The sequence below is a fragment of the Quercus lobata genome, chromosome 1 (genome assembly GCF_001633185.2).
Source record: "Quercus lobata isolate SW786 chromosome 1, ValleyOak3.0 Primary Assembly, whole genome shotgun sequence".
Taxonomy (NCBI): Eukaryota; Viridiplantae; Streptophyta; class Magnoliopsida; order Fagales; family Fagaceae; genus Quercus; species Quercus lobata.
Genome location: NC_044904.1, coordinates 15,494,815 through 15,514,459, shown reverse-complemented (window position 1 = coordinate 15,514,459; position 19,645 = coordinate 15,494,815). Strand labels below are relative to the sequence as shown.

At 34.7% G+C, this 19,645-nt stretch overlaps 1 protein-coding gene across 1 annotated transcript; it reads right to left on the bottom strand.

Annotated features, from left to right (window-relative positions):
* Positions 1–210: 210 nt before the first annotated feature.
* LOC115980715 (serine carboxypeptidase-like) lies at positions 211–5,930 on the bottom strand. Its single transcript, XM_031102938.1, has 9 exons — positions 5,635–5,930; positions 5,335–5,503; positions 3,154–3,276; positions 2,867–3,010; positions 1,469–1,622; positions 1,199–1,287; positions 819–1,083; positions 578–711; positions 211–482 (listed from the first exon to the last, which is right to left on the bottom strand). Exons 1-9 carry the CDS (start codon positions 5,928–5,930, stop codon positions 360–362), a joined length of 1,497 nt encoding a protein of 498 aa, XP_030958798.1. The 3' UTR covers positions 211–359.
* Between the last annotated feature and the right edge of the window lie 13,715 nt (positions 5,931–19,645).

The window sequence follows — 19,645 nt, the reverse complement described above, 5'->3', positions numbered from 1 at the left end:
GTCTTCCAATAACACCAGAATTTCCAAGCTCTTATTTTATAGCCACGTAATGATCTCACAAATCAAGCAATCGTTATCATTTTGTGCAAACTATGCCCATTAGGAATATCACAGTATTTATAGCCCAAATTAATATATAGCATATGATGGTAAATGTGTATTCACTGAACATTCATATGTGTAAAAGAATCTTTATGTTCCATTCTAGCAATAAAGTATTTTAAGGAGTTGTTGAAAATAACAACCTTGTGGTCACTGGAGGACAAACATATCACAACTAGTCCTACCCAGACACCATTCCTGAAACCCATAAATATAGGCACAACCTCAGAAAGAGTATGCCGGGTTCATTGAGGCCATCACTTGGGAGAACCCCTATGTTTTGCCTTAGACTTGGTTAATTTCCCTTTCATCCACCTCCTCAGCATTTGTAGTGATACATTGGGCTGATCCATTGGAACAAAATGACCAGCATCATGGACCTATGTGTTGCGACATGGAACAAAGTTTGGCAAATTAGGACACAGAGAGAGAGAGAGAGAGAGAGAGAGAGAGAGAGAGAGAGAGAGAGAGAGACCTTGAGGAAAGTGAGAGGCCCATGGCTCTTGAGCAATCCTGCTTCTGCACCATCAACTACAAATGGAACAGTTGGGGATGCCTCATACTGTTTCTGTCCTGACCATTCAAGGGCTTGAACCCACCGTGAATTCCCTGTTGAGAGAGAAAGGAATCAATAAGATATACTAAGAAAAACAAGCACTACATTCCTTGAGGTGTTTATTTCAAGTTCCTACTTCTGTTGAGCCAAAGAGGCTTACCCAGCCAATTGCACATGAAGTCATACTCCCCAGCATACACAAACACTTTGATTCCATCCTCCAGAAGAGCAGGAATACCTACTGCAAGATTCTTCGCCCAGTCAGTTCTCATGGCTTCATATACTGGACCACTGCATGAAACGAATGTTATGTTCCCAACCCCTAGAGCATTCCTAACTAACTCCTTGTTCAGGAATTTCACCATGGTCGAGAAATCATAACAATCGCCGTCGGTTGTCATGCATTTCTTTCTAATGTCATAGGGCTGCAGATCAAAGATATAACAAGTTTTTCATCAAAGTTGAAAATGCATACTTTCTTTTCACAATGTAATGATTTCGTAACAACTACAAAATGATAGTTGTTTTTTTCCTTCTTACATTTATACCAGCGTTGATTCTTAAAATCTGACCGAATAATTCTGTGCAAGTGTAATATGAAGTATTACAAGCTTTTCCGCCATAAGTGCCTGACAATGCAGTTCCATATGATTGATCAATGGACAATGATAGAGTAGTTGCAAATTAATTAAATCTGCTTTTAGGTCATAAAAGCTACAGAAATTAATAATCTTTGAGAGTCATATGATGTTGTATCTACATGAAAATAAGAATGGAAAGTAATTAGAAATTAAGAATTAGAAAAATTACCACACTCTTTTACTGCCTGTTCACATTGTGGCAATTTCATCTTGTTAACCCAATTGTAATCATCATTATTAAGTAACTTCATTTCCAGTGCATAGTCAGTGTATGATCGGTACTGGATTTCAGGATTGGTTAGCCCATTACCAATAGCAAATCCCTGTTGAAGCATATGAGTTAAATCAGGGACGAACCCAGGATTTCAAGTTGGGGGGGCCGGAGATAAACGAAAAAAAAAAAAATTCAAATACACATCCATATAGTCATTGGCGGAGCCAAAAAATTTTCTTAGGAGGAGCAAGTTAGTTATGCCTACATTATGTTAATAGGTTAAGCCTATGTTGGCTCAAAATGCAAAACACTCAAGTTAATTTGGCCCAAATTGTGGCCAAAATTAAATTACTTTATTTCATAAACTAACTTTAAGTAAACTTGTGCCTACATTTTTTTCACTGTACTAAATTTTTTGTACTTAGGTTAATAGGTTTGAACTTACCTTTTTACATTTTAGAGCTTTTCTAAGGAGTTACATCTAATGTTTCAGCATTTAGGATAAAAAATTGATTAATAGGTATGAAATTTTGAAGATTTATACAATAATTTTTGTTAAAAAAAAGTGTGAACAATGAAGTGCAAATTACTATTTAAGTGCAATTAGATCAAATCAAACAATTAAACAATTATTTGTCCTACTATTATCATATATAAATAGATAATCTAATATTCTAATATAAACCACATTATTATATATTATATTATTATTATTATTATTAATTGTAGTGTACTGTGTAAAGAACATTAAATCACCGAAACAAAAATAATATACCTTATTATAAATAAAAAAATAAAGAAAGACAAAAGTATTATATGTGAAATGCTGTACAGCTGTACAGCACTTCATTACTCAGTCTAGAAGCTTTCTAGTCGGTCAAAGTGAACTGCTTCAACGGTTTTGGAGTCTTGCTGTGCTGGGTTTTCTTTTCTTTTCTTTTTTACATTTTATTTTTTTAAGGTTTTCATGGCTTTTGAAAACTACTGGGCTGGCCGACTGGGGGGGCCTGGGCTAAAAACCAAGGGGGGCCCAAGCTAAAAACCAAGGGCCCAAGCCTTTATTTTGAAAATTTTACCTACTAATTTTTTTTTTTTTTGGACCCAGGGGGGGCCCGGGCCCCCTTTGGCCGGGCTGGCCGACTGGGGGGGCCTGAGCTAAAAACCAAGGGGGGCCCAAGCTAAAAACCAAGGGGCCCAAGCCTTTTTTTTGAAAATTTTACCTACTAATTTTTTTTTTTTTTGGACCCAGGGGGGGCCCGGGCCCCCTTTGGCCCCTTCCTGGGTTCGTCCCTGAGTTAAATATCTGATAAAGTGGGACTAAAGCAAGTAACTCTGGTTAAATCTGAGAGCTACCTTCAACTTTATATGAATTCCTTCCTTTGCTTTGTTTCCTTGGTGAATCCGAGCAGCCAATGCCGGAATGAAGTGCCCAGCATATGATTCTCCTGTTATGTAGAATTTATTTTTAGCAAATTGAGGATGCTCCTTGAAAAATGCCTGAAACAATGCAGAAAAGTTTGTGAATCTTAAGCTCAGAAACCTATCCTAATAAATTCCAGTCACATGTAATCAAGCATGAATGCATGATTCATGTTTCTTTTTTCATGGAAACACACATACACATGGGAAAGAAAACAGACCTGTAAAAAGTCATACAAGTCATTGCTAATTCCGACTTCATCGATGCGAATATCACTTGTGTTATTAGCAGTGTAACTGAATCCAGTTCCTATAGGCTGGTCCACAAACATAATGTTTGATGCCTGAGAAAAGACAAGGAAAATTTTATTATTTTATTGAGGAGCTTGAAAAGTATGTACATCAGGAAAGGTTTTGACATAATGTTAAGCCCACTTTGTACAAAGTTGACTGTATATAATCTATAGGTGTTATACTACTGTGGGTACCCAAAATATGGCTGTTGGGCTCAACCTCTACCTGGGCTTACAATCTATTTGTATTGTGGGCTTTGGGTTTCCTATTATGGGTGGCCCTATGCTCGGCAACTTGAATACACTCCTGTTTCCTCAAACTCTTCTCTTTACCTCAGAGTATCACTCCCTTTCTTCCTTAGAATAATTGTTCTCTTCCCCCTCTCTGTTCTCTCAAGAATTGCCAACCTCCTTTTTCTCATTCTCTTCTCCTATTTATAGGCTAGGATAAGTGGAGGAGCTATGATTACTCCCTCTTACTAGTGCGAATAGGGGTCCAATTCTATCATCTTAAAGTGGACGCTTTGTCGAGAAGGTGGAAGTGGCATTGGAATTGATTCCCACATTCAGAAACCTGCTCGGAAGCGATGTTCTCAAAGGCACTACCGGGTAGCCAAGTGCAAGGCATCTCTGAGCAATAACTCTCCTGACCAGGTCAGAAGTGATCGGGGGGTTTGCTTGAGGTATTCAAGCTAGCGTGGTCTTATTTCAACTCTTGGGCCCAAATTGGGTCCTGAGGTGTCCGGGTTGGGGCTAAAGGTTCAAAGTGGGGATGGGAGGTGGGCTAGGCTGCCAGGTCAAGTCCCTAGGCCCAATGGGCCTGGAGCCCTGGTGCTCGTACAACTACCATGAAATTTAAAGTTTTTTTTAGTTTCAAGTTAACAGCATGTTGGAGGAATTTGAATCTTGAGTATTTTTATTGGAAATATTAAAAAGTGTTAATTAGTTAAAATTTAATGTTTTAATATGCTATGAAGCAATTGATGTTCTCGTTTGCCCAAATAAAATATCATTAAGAAAGCCTCTGAATCAACTCTGTTGAATGAAAGGACTATAAATTTTCACTATATTCTTAAATTTTATCAAAGTTTTGCCATCAAAATATAGTAGCAACTAACAATTGCAATATGTATATATATATATATATATATACATGCGTGCGCAATTGGTCTATAATTTCTCTTTTAAAAGATGGATGATTCAATGTTTTTTATTTGTTTTTTATTTTAGAATAATCCTTTTGGTAAAAAATTTTTCTTCAATACATTACGCATTGTCTCATAAAACTATTTATGTATATTATTTAAAAAAATCACATAACTCATTAAATAAGTCATGTAACAAAATGTACACATGTATGGTTTTATCAATTGTCATGCTTTCCTCCTACTTTTTCTATCCTTTGTTGCTTGGGGTTTGTTTTAACCAAAATAATAATGTAACATACTTATGACTTTAGAGTTAGAAGAGTAAGAAGATAGAAAATCAGGGAGAGGAAAAAAATAGTGGAGGGTTAGACGAGATTTTAGTTTTCTTTCATGGGGTTCGGTTTGGACCAAGGTGGAAAGTGCAAAAATGAAAAACTCTTTTGTTATGATAGAAAATATTGTTTGTAGAAATTTATTCTCATTTCCTTATTAAATAATTTTTTATATAAATATTTTATTAGGAAAAAATGAACTTGAGTTGGGTATAAATAATCATCCCAAACGTTAACTCAAGTGAAACAAAAATATAGAAAGAAAGAGAGTTAGTGTTAAACATTGGGGGAAGGAGTGGGGGCAGAATGGAAATTACCATCAGACCCCCATTTTCTTTCCTATTTTAACTCTCCTTTTTCTATCCTTCCTATTTTCACTCCAATCAATTAGACCCTTATAAAGACCATTTCTCTCTTTCTTTCTTTTTTCCTCACTATTGCCAGAAAGCTTAAAGAACATTTCAATAATATTTTATTTCCAGAAATCTATACAGGAACATTTCATGGTATGAGTCTAAGAGATTCTTGTAACTTGTAAGGAAATTATGCAAAATGCAGATACAAATTATGCTGCAATAGAAAATACTAGCTGATTTTCTAGCTTATTGAATTATATATTCAGTACATACCATGTCCCAGCCATAGTTATTCCACTCTAGAGACAAGTTGTTTGTAATGTGGAAAGGACCATTTTCAAAGAACAAAGCCATTTCACTGCCACACCCTGGGCCTCCAGTCAACCATATGACAACAGGGTCTTTCTTCTTGTTCCGTGATTCAAAGAACAAATAAAACATCCTGCATATATTAAATAACCCCTCGAAATCATTATTAAAAAAAAATATTGGAACTATGTATATTCCCAATATAGTAACAATCAAACCAAGTAAAAGTCAAGGAATTTATATGGACAACATTGTAAGGCCCACCTTGCTGCTTTGGAATGTGGAAGACTATAGTAACCAGCATGGTGACCAAGTTCTTCAACTGAAACGCCAGAATTATTCAGAGAAGGAAAACAAAACGATTTCTCTACAATCTTTGGGGCAACAAATGAAGGGTCAGGGGATGCAACGTTAATGGAGTCCGTAGGGAACAAGTTGAGGCTTCTTATGAGCTTTTCTGCTAAGTGATGGTGGTTGTTTGCATGTTTTGCACATGAGAATGGTGAAGTGAGAAGAAGTAAGAGAAAAGAGAGAAAGAGTTGAATGAAAGTTGATGCCATTGTAATTTGTAACGTATCAAAAGTTTAGGGTATGGAATAGCGGGGATTTATAGTGTTTTGGTTAGGCATTTTGGTAACATAAAAGCGCGTTTTCAAAACTCAAAATTTTGTTTCATAACAGTAACTTCTCGTAATTTTTTTTTTTTTTATGGACACTCATTTTGAACCAAAAATTCCGTTTTGCAACAACTCCTCGTAAGTTTTTTTTTATTTATAAACACTCGTTTTAAACTAGAAATACTGTTTTGCAACAGCTTGTACAACCCATGAACAAACTTGGCAAAATAAAGCTAAAAGAAAGGTGGAGTGGGAAATGTATATAATTCCATGTTTAAAAAAAAATTATAATAAAAAATGTCTAATGCTATTTATATATATATATATATATATATATATAGTTTGATATGGTCAAAGGTAAATAAGGCTGAAAGAAAGGTGGAGTGGGAAGGGTCATTTTATACTGGTTACTGGTTAAATAGGTTATGTATATAAGCCAAAAAAAAAAAACAAAAAAAAACAAAAATAAAACAAAAGAGAAAATAACGAATCAACATTCATCAACGCTTTTCTCTAGCTCTGTCTCATCTTCTTCCTACTCTGTCTCATCCTTTTCCAGCTCTGTCTCACGTTTGTGAACCAGACAGCTCGAAGGCAACACGGACATAAGCCTTGTTGGCCTTGTTTCAATAATAATTTGATTTTTGTGAATCCTACAATTTATGTTGTGTTAGTGAATGCACCTTCTTAGGGATTTTATATTTAAGTTGTTTTTATGTATGTAAGTTATTTGGAACCTCTATTTTTTTTTTTTTGATAAGTTCTTTGGAACCTCTTTGAGGTGGGATTAATAGTTTCGCATAATTTGATTAAGCTACTTCTTCATCAATAGTGTCTACTTTTTGTAGGAGAACTAGTCGGAACATTTTCAATACAAGTTGGCATCAAATCTAGTGCTTTCAAAGGAAGATGAACAATGTTCCAAAATAATAGAAAATGCTAGAAATATTCCACTACAAGATTATGTTCGGTCACTCAAATGACAGTGATTTGTATAAATTGATGACTGAGATATTGTTTATGATTTAGTGAATTGTTTTTTATTTTTAATGAATGAGAGATTGAATGTTTATCTTTAGCATTAAAAGAATTGTATTTTTTTTTTTTAAAGGGAGACTGATTTTCTATTCGTCAAAAATAAAATTAGTATTTGACAAATTATTATATGAGAAGCTTTGGATATCCAAGCTGTGAGCCAAAAAAAAACAGCTGAAAAAATTATTATATGAGAATTTTTGGATGTGCAAGCTTTGTTGTGGTGCTTTATTTGCATGGAATTTGTGTTGGAGGAGGCTGAATATAAACTGTATACATTGAGAATCAGAGAATATATAAATAAGTAAATCTCCAAAATTCGTACCTATGTATATGATAATATATTTATAAAAAAAATAATTGGGGGGCCATTGCCCCCCAACGTCCAAGTCTCCCTCAACAATACAAAAGCCAAATGACAATAGTTAAAACCCAGATGGAAAAATAAAAGAATAAGGATGAGACGTACAGAGATTTAGAGATGAGAAATGGTGGAGATTTCGAACAAAAGGGAAAGAGAAAGAGAGATAGAGAACAATGTGGCCGAAATCTGGAGAATGCATAATTTATAGGTTAATGAAGGAATTTTGGTAATATTTGAAGCATTGGAGTATTTTAGTAATTTTATATATTTTTAGGACTATTTTTTGAAGTCCTTAATTTCCAGGTATTTTTGTTAATTTTCAAGTTTATAACTATTTTGGGAAGATTCATTGTTAACATCTTAATTATTACCAAGATTATTTTGAATCGACAAAAGTACAGTATTATGTGATGTTGGTACTGCCTAATGTAACTAAAAATAATAGAACTATTTTTTTTTTTTTTTTGGAGAAGAAAATAATAGAACTATTGAATATAACAAAAGTATGATTATAAGTGATTTGATGCTGCCCAATGTGACATTAGAACTATCAAATGTGAGAAAAGAATAATGGTATCACCAAATGTGACAGAAGTACAATCAGATGTGATGTTGGTACTACTCAATGTGATGATGAAACTGTCAAATATGAGAAAAAAATTAGAGTACTACCAAATGTGACAAAAGTACGGTAATTTTTTTAGGTTTTAAGTGTATTTAAGTAATTTTTTAGGTTACGAGTTCATTTTCGGTCATTTTTTAGGTTTCAGTGTCATTAAGTTATTTTAAAGGGTTTTGAAAGTATTTTGGCCATTTTCAAGTGTTATGGGGTATTTTTGGTCATTGTTTTAGGTTTTTTGGTTATTTCAATAATTCTTTTTTTTATGTTTTAGGGTAATTTCAGACATTTTTTTAGGTTTTAGGGTCATTTGGTCATTTTTTAGGTTCTAAAGGTATTTTGATCATTTTTTAGGTTCTAAGGGTATTTCGATAATTGTTGAGGGTTTTGGGGGTATTTTGGTCATTTTAAGATTTCAAGGGTATTTCAAAATTTTTTAAGGTTTTAGGATAATTTCAGTAATTTTTAAGGTTCTATGGGTATTTCGGTAATTTTTTAGGTTTAAGGTGCATTACGGTCGTTTTTTAGATTCAAGGGCATTATTGTCACTTTTTAAGTTGCAAGGTTATTTTAGTCATTTTTTAGGTTTCATGGTCATTTAGGTCTTATTTTTTAGTAGCTAAGGGTATTTCGATTATTTTTTTAGGTTTAGAGGGTATTTTAGTCATTTTTTAGATTTTAGGGTCATTTCAATCATTTTCTAGGTTTTAAGGACATCCTAATAATTTTTTAGAGTTTCGAGGTTATTTTGGTAATTTTTAATTGTTAGAATGCATTTTGGTAATTTTAGTATATTTAATGGTATTTTAGAATTTTAGAGATTTAGGAGTATTTTTGCTATATATATTCGTCGATTATTAGGTAATTTGGTGGGTTTGGGTTGGTTGGTTACACCCATATGTAATGTTGGTACAACTTAATGTAACGATGGAATTATCAAATGTGAGTAAAAAAAAAAAAAAGAACCATTGAATGTGATAAAAGTACAGTCATATATGATGTTGGTACTGCCCAATGTGACGATAGAACTGTCAAATATAAATGTGGCAAAAGTACAGTCATAAGTGATGTTGATATTGCACTGTGTGATAATGGAATTGTCAAATGTGAGAAAAAATAGGGTACCACTAAATGTGGAAAAAGATACAGACAAATGTGATGTTGGTACCGCCTAATGTGACAATGGAACTATCAAATGTGAAAAAAAAAAGAAAAAAGAAAAAGAAAAAAGGAATCACCAAATGTGACAAAAGAACAATCACATGTGATGTTGGAAGTACACAATATGAGGATGAAACCGTCAAATATGAGAAAAAAAAATAAAAGAACTACCAAATGTGACAAAAGTATAGTCACATGTAATACTGGAGCTGCACAATGTGAGGATGAAACCATCAAATGTGAGGAAAAAAAAAAAAAGGGAACCACCGAATGTGAAAAAAGAACTGTCACATCTGATGTTGGAATTGCAGAATGTGAGGATGAAACTGTCAAATGTGAGAAATAAAATAAGAGAACCACCAAATGTGACAAAAGAACTATTATATGTGATGTTGGAATTACACGATGTGATAATGAAACTGTCAAATGTGAGAAAAAAAAAGTAAGAAAACTACCGAATGTAACAAAAGAACTGTCACATGTGATGTTAGAACTGAACAATGTGAGGATGAAACCGTCAAATGTGAGAAAAAAATAAAAGAAGCGTTAAATGTGACAAAAGTACAGTTATATGTGATGTTAGAACTGCACAATGTGAGGATGGAACCGTCAAATGTGAGAAAAAAATAAAGGAACCACTGAATGTAAAAGAAGAACTGTCACATATGATATTGGAACTACAGAATATGAGAATGAAACCATCAAATGTAAGAAATTGTTGACACCTTATTTTGCAATCCGTATTTTACCTCACATGAAGGGTAAAAGGGTAATTTCACATTGGAAATATGCATCTTGATTCTGGTCATTAGATCCTTAATCTCATTTCACCAAAATGATCTTGATGTTGTAACGATCAAATCAACTGGTCATGAGCCCTAATCGGACCATTAGATTGAAAGTTATCATTAAATCAAGTTTTAATGGCTGAGATGCACTATTACAAATTGAGTCTGACTATATGTGATTATGAACAATTGATTTCAATTGGTTATAAATATAATCAATTTGAGATCGATGATGTGTCATAATTTGATTGGTTAGGACTACATTTTATGGTAGAGTTGCATACATCTAATTAACTAGATAGTTAAACATTAATTATTCAATGAGTAATTTGTGCAATTATCTTTTAATTAGAGTAAATTTAGAGCCAATTAAGTCTGAAATGGGAGTGATTGAAGCCATTTAATGTTAATTGGGAGCTAATTTGGGGACCTATTAATGTTAATTGTGCTGAAACTATTTTCTAACAAATGACCTCTGCTTACCATTTCATTGATATCTCTCATAATATTTTGAATCTATGAATGAGGTTATTTTTCCCAGAAACTAGACATCCGGGGCTTCAATTTGAGCACAAGAATGAGACAATTCCGATCAGAATTGAGGCAGATATGATTTTTCAAAGTTGACTCTATAGGCTATGACAGCAGCTACGGGAAAACCGAATTTTGGCTTGCTCCTCACTCCCACCAATCTTTCCATTTAATGCACCAGATTTTCCCAAAGGCTAAAATGAGGTCTAGGTTCATGATCCCTTGTCAACTCTCATTAAATGGCTTTCCATTCATATTTTCTCCACTACTACTATATAAACCCCTCTCTCCTTCATTCCAAAGGACACAAAAAATCCCCCTCTCTTCTCTTCTCTTGAGTTCAGTGAAGTTGAGTAGTCTTGTCATATCTTGGTCTTCCTGAGACTTAAGGTATTGAGTGAGACTCACTCTCCCTCTCCTAGTTCTTCTTTTCCTCCACCCTTAGGACCTCCATCAAGAATCTCCTCCTCCATTACATGGATCTTGCATGAAGGTATAATCTCCTTCCCTAACTGTTTGCTTATATTGCCATGATGAGAATTTAAGATTAAAGCATGATAATTCCCTTGAATATGTTTGAATGTTCTTATGTGTTCTTCACATGTTCTTAGTTGTTCATCCCATGTTCATGCATATCACTAGATTTAATCTTAAATCCACATCAAAAATATGAAAAACATGTTTGTTTAGTAATTCTTTCAAATCCTTGAATCTAGGTTATCACTATCCATACACATTCACTAGAGTTTATTTTTCAATCCAAATGTCATGCTTAATAAATTGAATTAGGGTCTATCACATGCACACACTTTAAATTCAACATGTAAATTGATTGACATATTGGATGATGTGATATGAATGTTGGCCACCATAGTCTAGAAGACCGGTTTCACCGAGCAAGGTGGGTGCCTAACACCTTCCAATCTTGTAACATAGCCTCCGAGCTTAGATCAAGGGTTAGTAGATCAAATACTTATCCATGTAATTTTTTATTTTTAGATTGTAACTAGGAAATAAAGCCATGTACTTTATCTTAGATTGTATCTAGGACCAAAGTCATGTAATTTTCCTATGATCAATGTAAATTCAATTTCAAATTAATAAAATGAGGAATTTTTCATTCATGGTTTTCTTATTTTTCCAATAATTAAATAAGTGGCGACTCCATTGTAAAACCCTTAATCTAAAAGGAAAAATATAACTAGTCGAATCTCCATTTTGAGAGACAATAACACGACTCCACCCATTCACGTGGCTTTGGCCCAAAACATCTTATAAAAACGGGCCGAGGGCACGGTCTCTCACAGTGGCGACTCCACTGGGGATATTGAGGGCTAAGCTTCAATTAGGTTATGGTGGCCAACCATGTCATTATTTGTTTATTGCTTTTTGTATATAATATGTCTAATATGTCATTATTTTGCATGTCATGCATCATTTGCTTGAATGAAATTTATTTTATTTGTGTGCAAGCCCGGAAGCCCGGTAGTATTAGCCGTGGATTGTGGTCTTCCTGAGACTCACATACCCAGCGGTGAACCTACCACCCACCGCAACAAGGATCATCATGGTTATGCCATGGTGGTTCATAGGGAAAAACTGTACCGTTCGGACCAACGCGGCGCTCCTAGCGTCACAAGTTGGGAGGTACGACATCCTAGCTTGTGGGGACTTTTAACCTACCTTCTACCCATGTTGTAATGACCCATAGAACCTACCTTTAGGTCAGTCCATGTAAATTGCATTTCATTACGCATTTGTTTGGCCGTTGTTTGAACCATGATGACTCAAGTCCAACGCTTGAGCCCATCATGATTGTTTGAACATTGCATGTTGTGAATGAACTCAAACCCAAAAGCCTAAGATTGAACTCTACTTGAAATTGAAGCCTAATTTGTTTCTTGAATGAGTCTAAGCCCAACACTTGAGCCCATCAAAGGTATATACTCATGATCAACATCAAAGGCCAAAAGCTCACAAGATGCATGCCTTCCAAGTGTAAGCCCAAGCCATTTCAAGCAGATACCAAGAGATCATAATCAATGTTCAAGCGTTCCAAGTGAAAGCCCAAGCCATTTCATCATAATCAAGGTTCAAGCACACCAAGCCTCAAGCATCCTAAATGGACCAAGAGGAAGCAAGTGGCCCAACTTTGCCTCACTCTACATTTGGTTTGCAACATCATGGTTAAGCTTAAAGTTTGATTGTTTATTCCATGTTTCTATGTTTCTTTGAATTCAAATTCTTCATGTAGAATTTAATGAGCTTTGTTTGTGTATATATATAATAAAAAAAAAAAAAACAATTCAAGATTTCCAAATTTCCCAAAAAAAAGAGAAAAATTTTCAAATGAAAAAAGCCTTTGGACAAGGGGCATTGAACCCTTAAGTCATTTAAAAAAAAAAATTCCTTGAACTAGGGGCATTGAACTTCCTAGTGACCTTTTAAAAAAAGACCCAATTTTTTTTCTTTCTTTCAAGATTAAAAAAAGAAAAAAGAAAAAAAAGAAAAAAAAAGAAGTCTCCTTTTCAAAATGGTACATGAGGATCCCTTGGACAAAACATTTTTAGAATCTTGATGTTTAAAAGCTTGAGCAATCAAATTGTACCAAGGAATGATTAATTTCATTTGATCCATGTAAAGACTTTTGCTACTTGACTTAGAATATAAGAAGAAATGGTCTTAAAAGGCAATCAAAAAAATCCATCCATCGAAAAATCTCAAGAATCCATGCACTTGATCCAATTTTCAAAAGTCTTTTGTTTCACATCATTAGAGCATTCATACTTTTTCTTTTAAGATGAATTTATTAAAAGAGCTTGAATCACTGTGCCTACAAGCAAGCATTACTAGGGATAGGAGGCCATCTTTGGTTAAACCAAATTATTTCCTATGACCTAGAATGTTCATCATCCATTGCTAGCCCATTTGAACCTTCAAACATTTAGCCTTTTTTTGCATAAACCCACTAAAATCTAAACCTAGGGTGGGAAAGTTCAAAGTATGCATGCTTAAATCTCATGTTGAGGAGGAGTTGACCTTGTAGTTTTGAAGCTAATTGATGAAACTCTCCTAGAAGACATGAAAGACAAGTAGAGAATTCATTAAGCTATAAGAGATCATCAAAGTAAAAGGAGTTTTCACTCAATCAAGGAAAGAGAAATGAAATTCCATCAATGTGAGAGAAAACAAAATGTGCATCAAGTTTGAAGAACCTAAAATTCATCATGCCAAGAAGAGTAGAAGGTTTATCCAAAAGAAAGTTCATCAAAAAGGAAAAGATTCATCATGCACAGAAAGGTGCAAGGCCATTGAGGCAAGAAAGAAGTCTAGAGAGTGCATCAAAATGACCAAAAATCATTAAGCTGAGAAATACAAGGAGGGCAAAAGGTCCCCCAAAAGTTCATTCAATCCAGAGATGAAAGACCCAAAAAAAAAAAAAAAAAAAAAAAAAAAAAAAAAAAAAAAAAAAAGAAGCCCGCTAGGCTGAAAACCCAAAAGGGCGGTCTAGGCAAAAGTTAGGGCAAAAAAAGAAAGCCCGCTAGGCTGAAAACCCAAAAGGGCGGCCTAGGCAAAAGTTAGGGCCAAAGAAAAGAAAGAAAAAAAAAAAAGGAAAAATCCTAGCAAATTGGAAACTTGAAGATATAACCTAAAAAGAAAAATTTTACAAGATGAAAGTCTAGAGGTATGATTCAAGATGAATGAGCATAAAAACAAATGTTGATACAAGTGACCAATGAAGACTAGTGAGAAGATAACAAAGAAGAAATGGGACAACTCCTCTAATACTTGATTTTTGAGTAATGCATACTTGGGGGAAACATCATAGGGAATTTTGAGTCTTTTATATCTTTCATTTCATAAGCCAAACCCAGCCTACATTACAACCCATGAGTAAAGACCTCCTTGAAGTCTTGCTAGTTGTAGGTGCATCTTAAACTCTAATAATATTTTTCTCTTGAATTAAAAAGGAAAAATGCTTAAAATTGTCAAATCCCACAAGATGATATGTCCAAGGACAAATTTTCTCAAATTCTCAAATCCTCAAAATAACTCAAAAGAACTTCCAAACCTGGAGCACTCTCCTTGTTTGCACCCAATAATGTGATTCATAAATATTATCACATTTCATTTCTTGATTGCCTTTGGAGACTTAATCTGATGATGTTCAAAAGGAAGAGGCAAATTTGATTACATGAGTTTAATGATCCTGATCCTTCCTAATCAAAGAGATTTGTTTGACTCTTAAACACTTTGATTTGCCAAAATGGTTGTTCAAAGAATCACCTCTTGTTCATAATTTAAAAAAAAAAAAAAAAAAAAAAAAAAAAAAAAAAAGGAGAAGAAGAAGAAGAAAGAAAGAGAAATCTCATTTCAAAAAAAAAAAAAATCATTCTTTTTCAAAATCCGGTTCTCTTGAACTACGTCTTGACCTGATCCTCTATGACAGAGGTACGTAGGCAGCCTTGCAGAGGCCCGGTCCCATTCACCCAAACAACCTTGGAGAACAAAGTCAAAATAATGTGACAAAATTGTTTGGGTGCATGTTAGGTTAAGCCCATTTGTTTGCATTAAGCATGTTTAAACTTAGAGCATTGGCCTATTTATATTGTATGCAAGTTTTCATGATAATTGGTTTCTAACAAGTTAGAGAAAGAAAGCCTTTTTGCAGGAACCAATGATGACGGACCGTGATCTTCTTTCATGTTCCCCAATTGTCGCAACATCAAATGAACTCAACTTCAATTCAAGCATGGAATATGCCTCAAACTAGGGGCATTGGGTAAATACTTCCAATTCATTTCAATGAATAAATCCATTGCTAATTGAAATTATCTTTTTGCAGAAATTAAGCAAGGACTTATCCAGCAATCTGCATCAACTCCCAACCAAAGTTGTTCTCATTCAAAGGATAGGTTTTTCAAAAAATCCTAGGTTCTGAAAACATGAGCCAGGATCCAACCTTTGGTCCTCTGAAAACATGAGCCAAAAAAAAAAAAAAAAAAAAAACCCTTTGGTCCTCTGAAAACATGAGCCAAGATCAAAAATCCTAGTGCCTCTGAAATAACATGAGCCAGGATTCCGAAAACTTTGGTCCCTGAAACATGAGCCAACAAGCCCAAAAAAAAAAAAAAAAAAAAACCCTTGGTCCTCTGAAAACATGAGCCAAGATCCAAAATTCCTAGGCCTCTGAAAACATGAGCCGAGATCCAGAACCTTTGGTCCTCTGAAAACATGAGTCAAAGCCCAAAAAACCCTTGGTCCTCTAAAAACATGAGCCAAGATCCAAAAATCCTAGGCCTCTGAAAACATGAGCCAGGATCCGGAACCTTTGGTCCTCTGAAAACATGAGCCAAAAAAACCCTTGGTCCTCTGAAAACATGAGCCAGCATCCAAAAAAATCCTAGGCCTCTGAAAAACATGAGCCAGGATCCGGAAACCTTTGGTCCTCTGAAAGCATGAAGCCAAAGCCCAAAAAAACCCTTGGTCCTCTGAAAAACATGAGCCAAGATCCAAAAATCCTAGGCCTCTGAAAACATGAGCCAAGATCCAGAACCTTTGGTCCTCTGAAAACATGAGCCAAAGCCCAAAAACCCTTGGTCCTCTGAAAACATGAGCCAAGATCCAAAAATCCTAGGTCTCTGAAAACATGAACCAGGATCTGGAACCTTTGGTCCTCTGAAAACATGAGCCAAAGCCCAAAAACCCTTGGTCCTCTGAAAACATGAGCCAAGATCCAAAAATCCTAGGTCTTTGAAAACATGAACCAGGATCCAAAACCTTTGGTCCTCTGAAAACATGAGCCAAAGCCCAAAAAACCCTTGGTCCTCTGAAAACATGAGCCAAGATCCAAAAATCCTAGGCCTCTGAAAACATGAGCCAGGATCCAGAACCTTTGGTCCTCTGAAAGCATGAGCCAAAGCCCAAATCCGTCGTCCTCCAGGTAAGCATATCTTGTACTCATACACAAAAAAAAAAAAAAAAAAAAAAAAAAAAAAAAATCTGCATGCATGAACTACGTTTAGACTTGATCCTCCCACTAAGAGGTACGTAGGCAATCTCCCTCGAGATTCGGTCCACATTTTGATCCAGAACATAACCGTCTACATTTTTATTTACATGCATCATACATTCACCACGGTTAAATACTGATTGCAAACTTAGGTGTCTCTTTCATACATTGGCATTCGCTTTTCAAGCTCTTCCAATGAGGGGCATTCTGTTGACACCCTATTTTGCAACCCGTATTTTACCTCACATGAAGGGTAAAAGGGTAATTTCACATTGTAAATATGCATCTTGATTCTGGTCATTAGATCCTTAATCTCATTTCACCAAAATGATCTTGATGTTGTAACGATCAAATCGACTGGTCATGAGCCCTAATCGGACCATTAGATTGAAAGTTATCATCAAATCAAGTTTTAATGGCTGAGATGCACTATTACAAATTGAGTCTGACTATATGTGATTATGAACAATTGATTTCAATTGGTTATAAATATAATCAATTTGAGATCGATGATGTGTCATAATTTGATTGGTTAGGACTACATTTTATGGTAGAGTTGCATACATCTAATTAACTAGATAGTTAAACATTAATTATTCAATGAGTAATTTGTGCAATTATCTTTTAATTAGTGTAAATTTAGAGCCAATTAAGTCTGAAATGAGTTTATCACTATCCACACACATTCACTAGAGTTCATTTTTTAATCCAAACGTCATGCTTAATAAATTGAATTAGGGTTTATCACAAGCACACACATTAAATTCAACATACAAATTGATTGACATATTGGATGATGTGATATGAATGTTGGCCACCATAGTCTAGAAGACCGGTTTCACCGGGCAAGGTGGGTGCCTAACACCTTCCCATCTTGTAACATAGCTTCCGAGCTTAGATCAAGGGTTAGTAGATCAAATACTTATCCATGTAATTTTTGATTTTTAGATTGTAACTAGGAAATAAAGCCATGTACTTTATCTTAGATTGTATCTAGGACCAAAGCCATGTAATTTTCCTATGATCAATGTAAATTCAATTTCAAATTAATAAAATGAGGAATTTTTCATTCATGGTTTTCTTATTTTTCCAATAATTAAATAAGTGGCGACTCCATTGTAAAACCCTTAATCTAAAGGGAAAAATATAACTAGTCGAACCTCCATTTTGAGAGGCAATAACACGACTCCACCCATTCACGTGGGTTTGGCCCAACATCCTGTAAAAACGGGCCGGGGGCGCGGTCTCTCATAGAAATAAAATAAAGAACCACCAAATGTGTCAAAAGCACTGTCACATGTAATGTTGGAATTGCACAATGTAAGGATGGAATTGTCAAATGTGAGAAAAAAAAGTAAGGGAGCCATCGAACGTGACAAAAGAATTGTCACATGTGATGTTGGAATTACACAATGTGAGGATGAAACCGCCAAATGTGAGAAAAAAGTAAGGGAACCACCGAATGTGACAAAAAAACTATCATCTGTGATGTTGGAACTGCACAATGTGATAAAAGAACTATCATATGTGATGTTGGAACTGCACAATGTGAGGATAAAACCACCAAATGTGAGAAAAAAATAAAGGAACTACCGAATGTGACAAAAAAACTATCATATGTAATGTTGGAACTGCACAATGTGAGGATAGAACCATCAAATGTGAGAAAAAGATAACCTGGTATAACGGGTTACCTACTAGTGGGTACCGTACCCCCCTTTTTTGAGGGGGTACGGTAGAATTACTCGGAGTGGGAAACGTATATAATTCCATGTTAAAAAAAATCATAATAAATGTCTAATATATACTATATATAGTTTACAGTAAGCAATAGATGCATCTTAGTTTTTTTTTTTTTTTTTGAGAAATAATTACAATATGCTGCTAACCCCGCAGTTCGAGCCATTTCCCTCCTAGACCCCCAAGCACTTTGTGCATGAGGAGATGCCAATTCAGCTACAAGGCCTTTGGCAGATGCATCTTAGTTAGAACCTCATGGAGTGTGTCATTGCCCCATGAGCAAAGATTATCTATGTACGCTAAATTATATAGTTCTATATACACACTTATTAATAATAAATTTCTATTAATAACCATCACAATTATAAATTTTCATATTTAAACAAAAGAAAATATAAATAAAAGAGGGATAAAAATTATATTATATTAAATTACTTTTGATTGACGTAATGATATTTTGTCACATAAGTTTTTGAAGTCTCAGAATTTTACACATTAATATACTAATAAGTATTTTTTTTTTATTGAGTTTAAACTCTATTCTATATGTAGGTTTTACTTAGTTAAACTAGTAAATCTCTTGTCGTTAAATAAGAGATTTGGAGTTCGAACCCGCCTACACCAAATATCGATTGGTGTTTTGACCTAGTGATAAAGAGCAACCATTATAGAGTGGATGTCATAAGTTAAAATTTTATCATATTTATCAAAATAATTCTATATATTTAAAATCTCAATTAGAATCTTGACACATCATGTTTTCTTTAAAGGGGTCGTCTCACCTCCGGTATAGAAATCTCATGTTTCCTTCCATTTTTAAATAGACGATTGAAGTGTAGAAAAAAAGTGATCCAATAGTTAGAAAAAGCCAACAATTTCTCATCTATCTTGCCTCTCCCCTTCACCATCTCTTGAGCCAAACTGATCTGCAACTTCACCTAAAACCACCCTACCACCACCGACCAAAAAGCCACCATACAACACAAATCACAGTTACCAAAATCACAAATCCACCATTGTGACCCATGATTCCGCCAAGTCTGCAACCCATACCTAGACATGAAAATCAATTGTTCAACCAAAGACCAATGCTTTTGGTCCTACCTTGGATTGCCACTGGCCATCATTCCTTCGATGTTGATCATTGATGGGAAATGTGGTGTAGAGAATAGAGAGAGGTGATCTATAGAAAAGCAAGGCAATGGCTATGAAGATCTGTCTCAAATTCATCGTTGCCTTGGTAAGGTGTTGTTCACTAGTGATGGCTATGATGGTTAATTTCTCCCACTATCAACTGTTGGCCCGAGTTTGATGGAGTCCTTGCCTTTTTCCTCCACTTTTTGGGTTTGTTTGAATACCGCTTATTGTTGAAAACTGAAAATACTGTAGCAAAATAATTTTTAAATG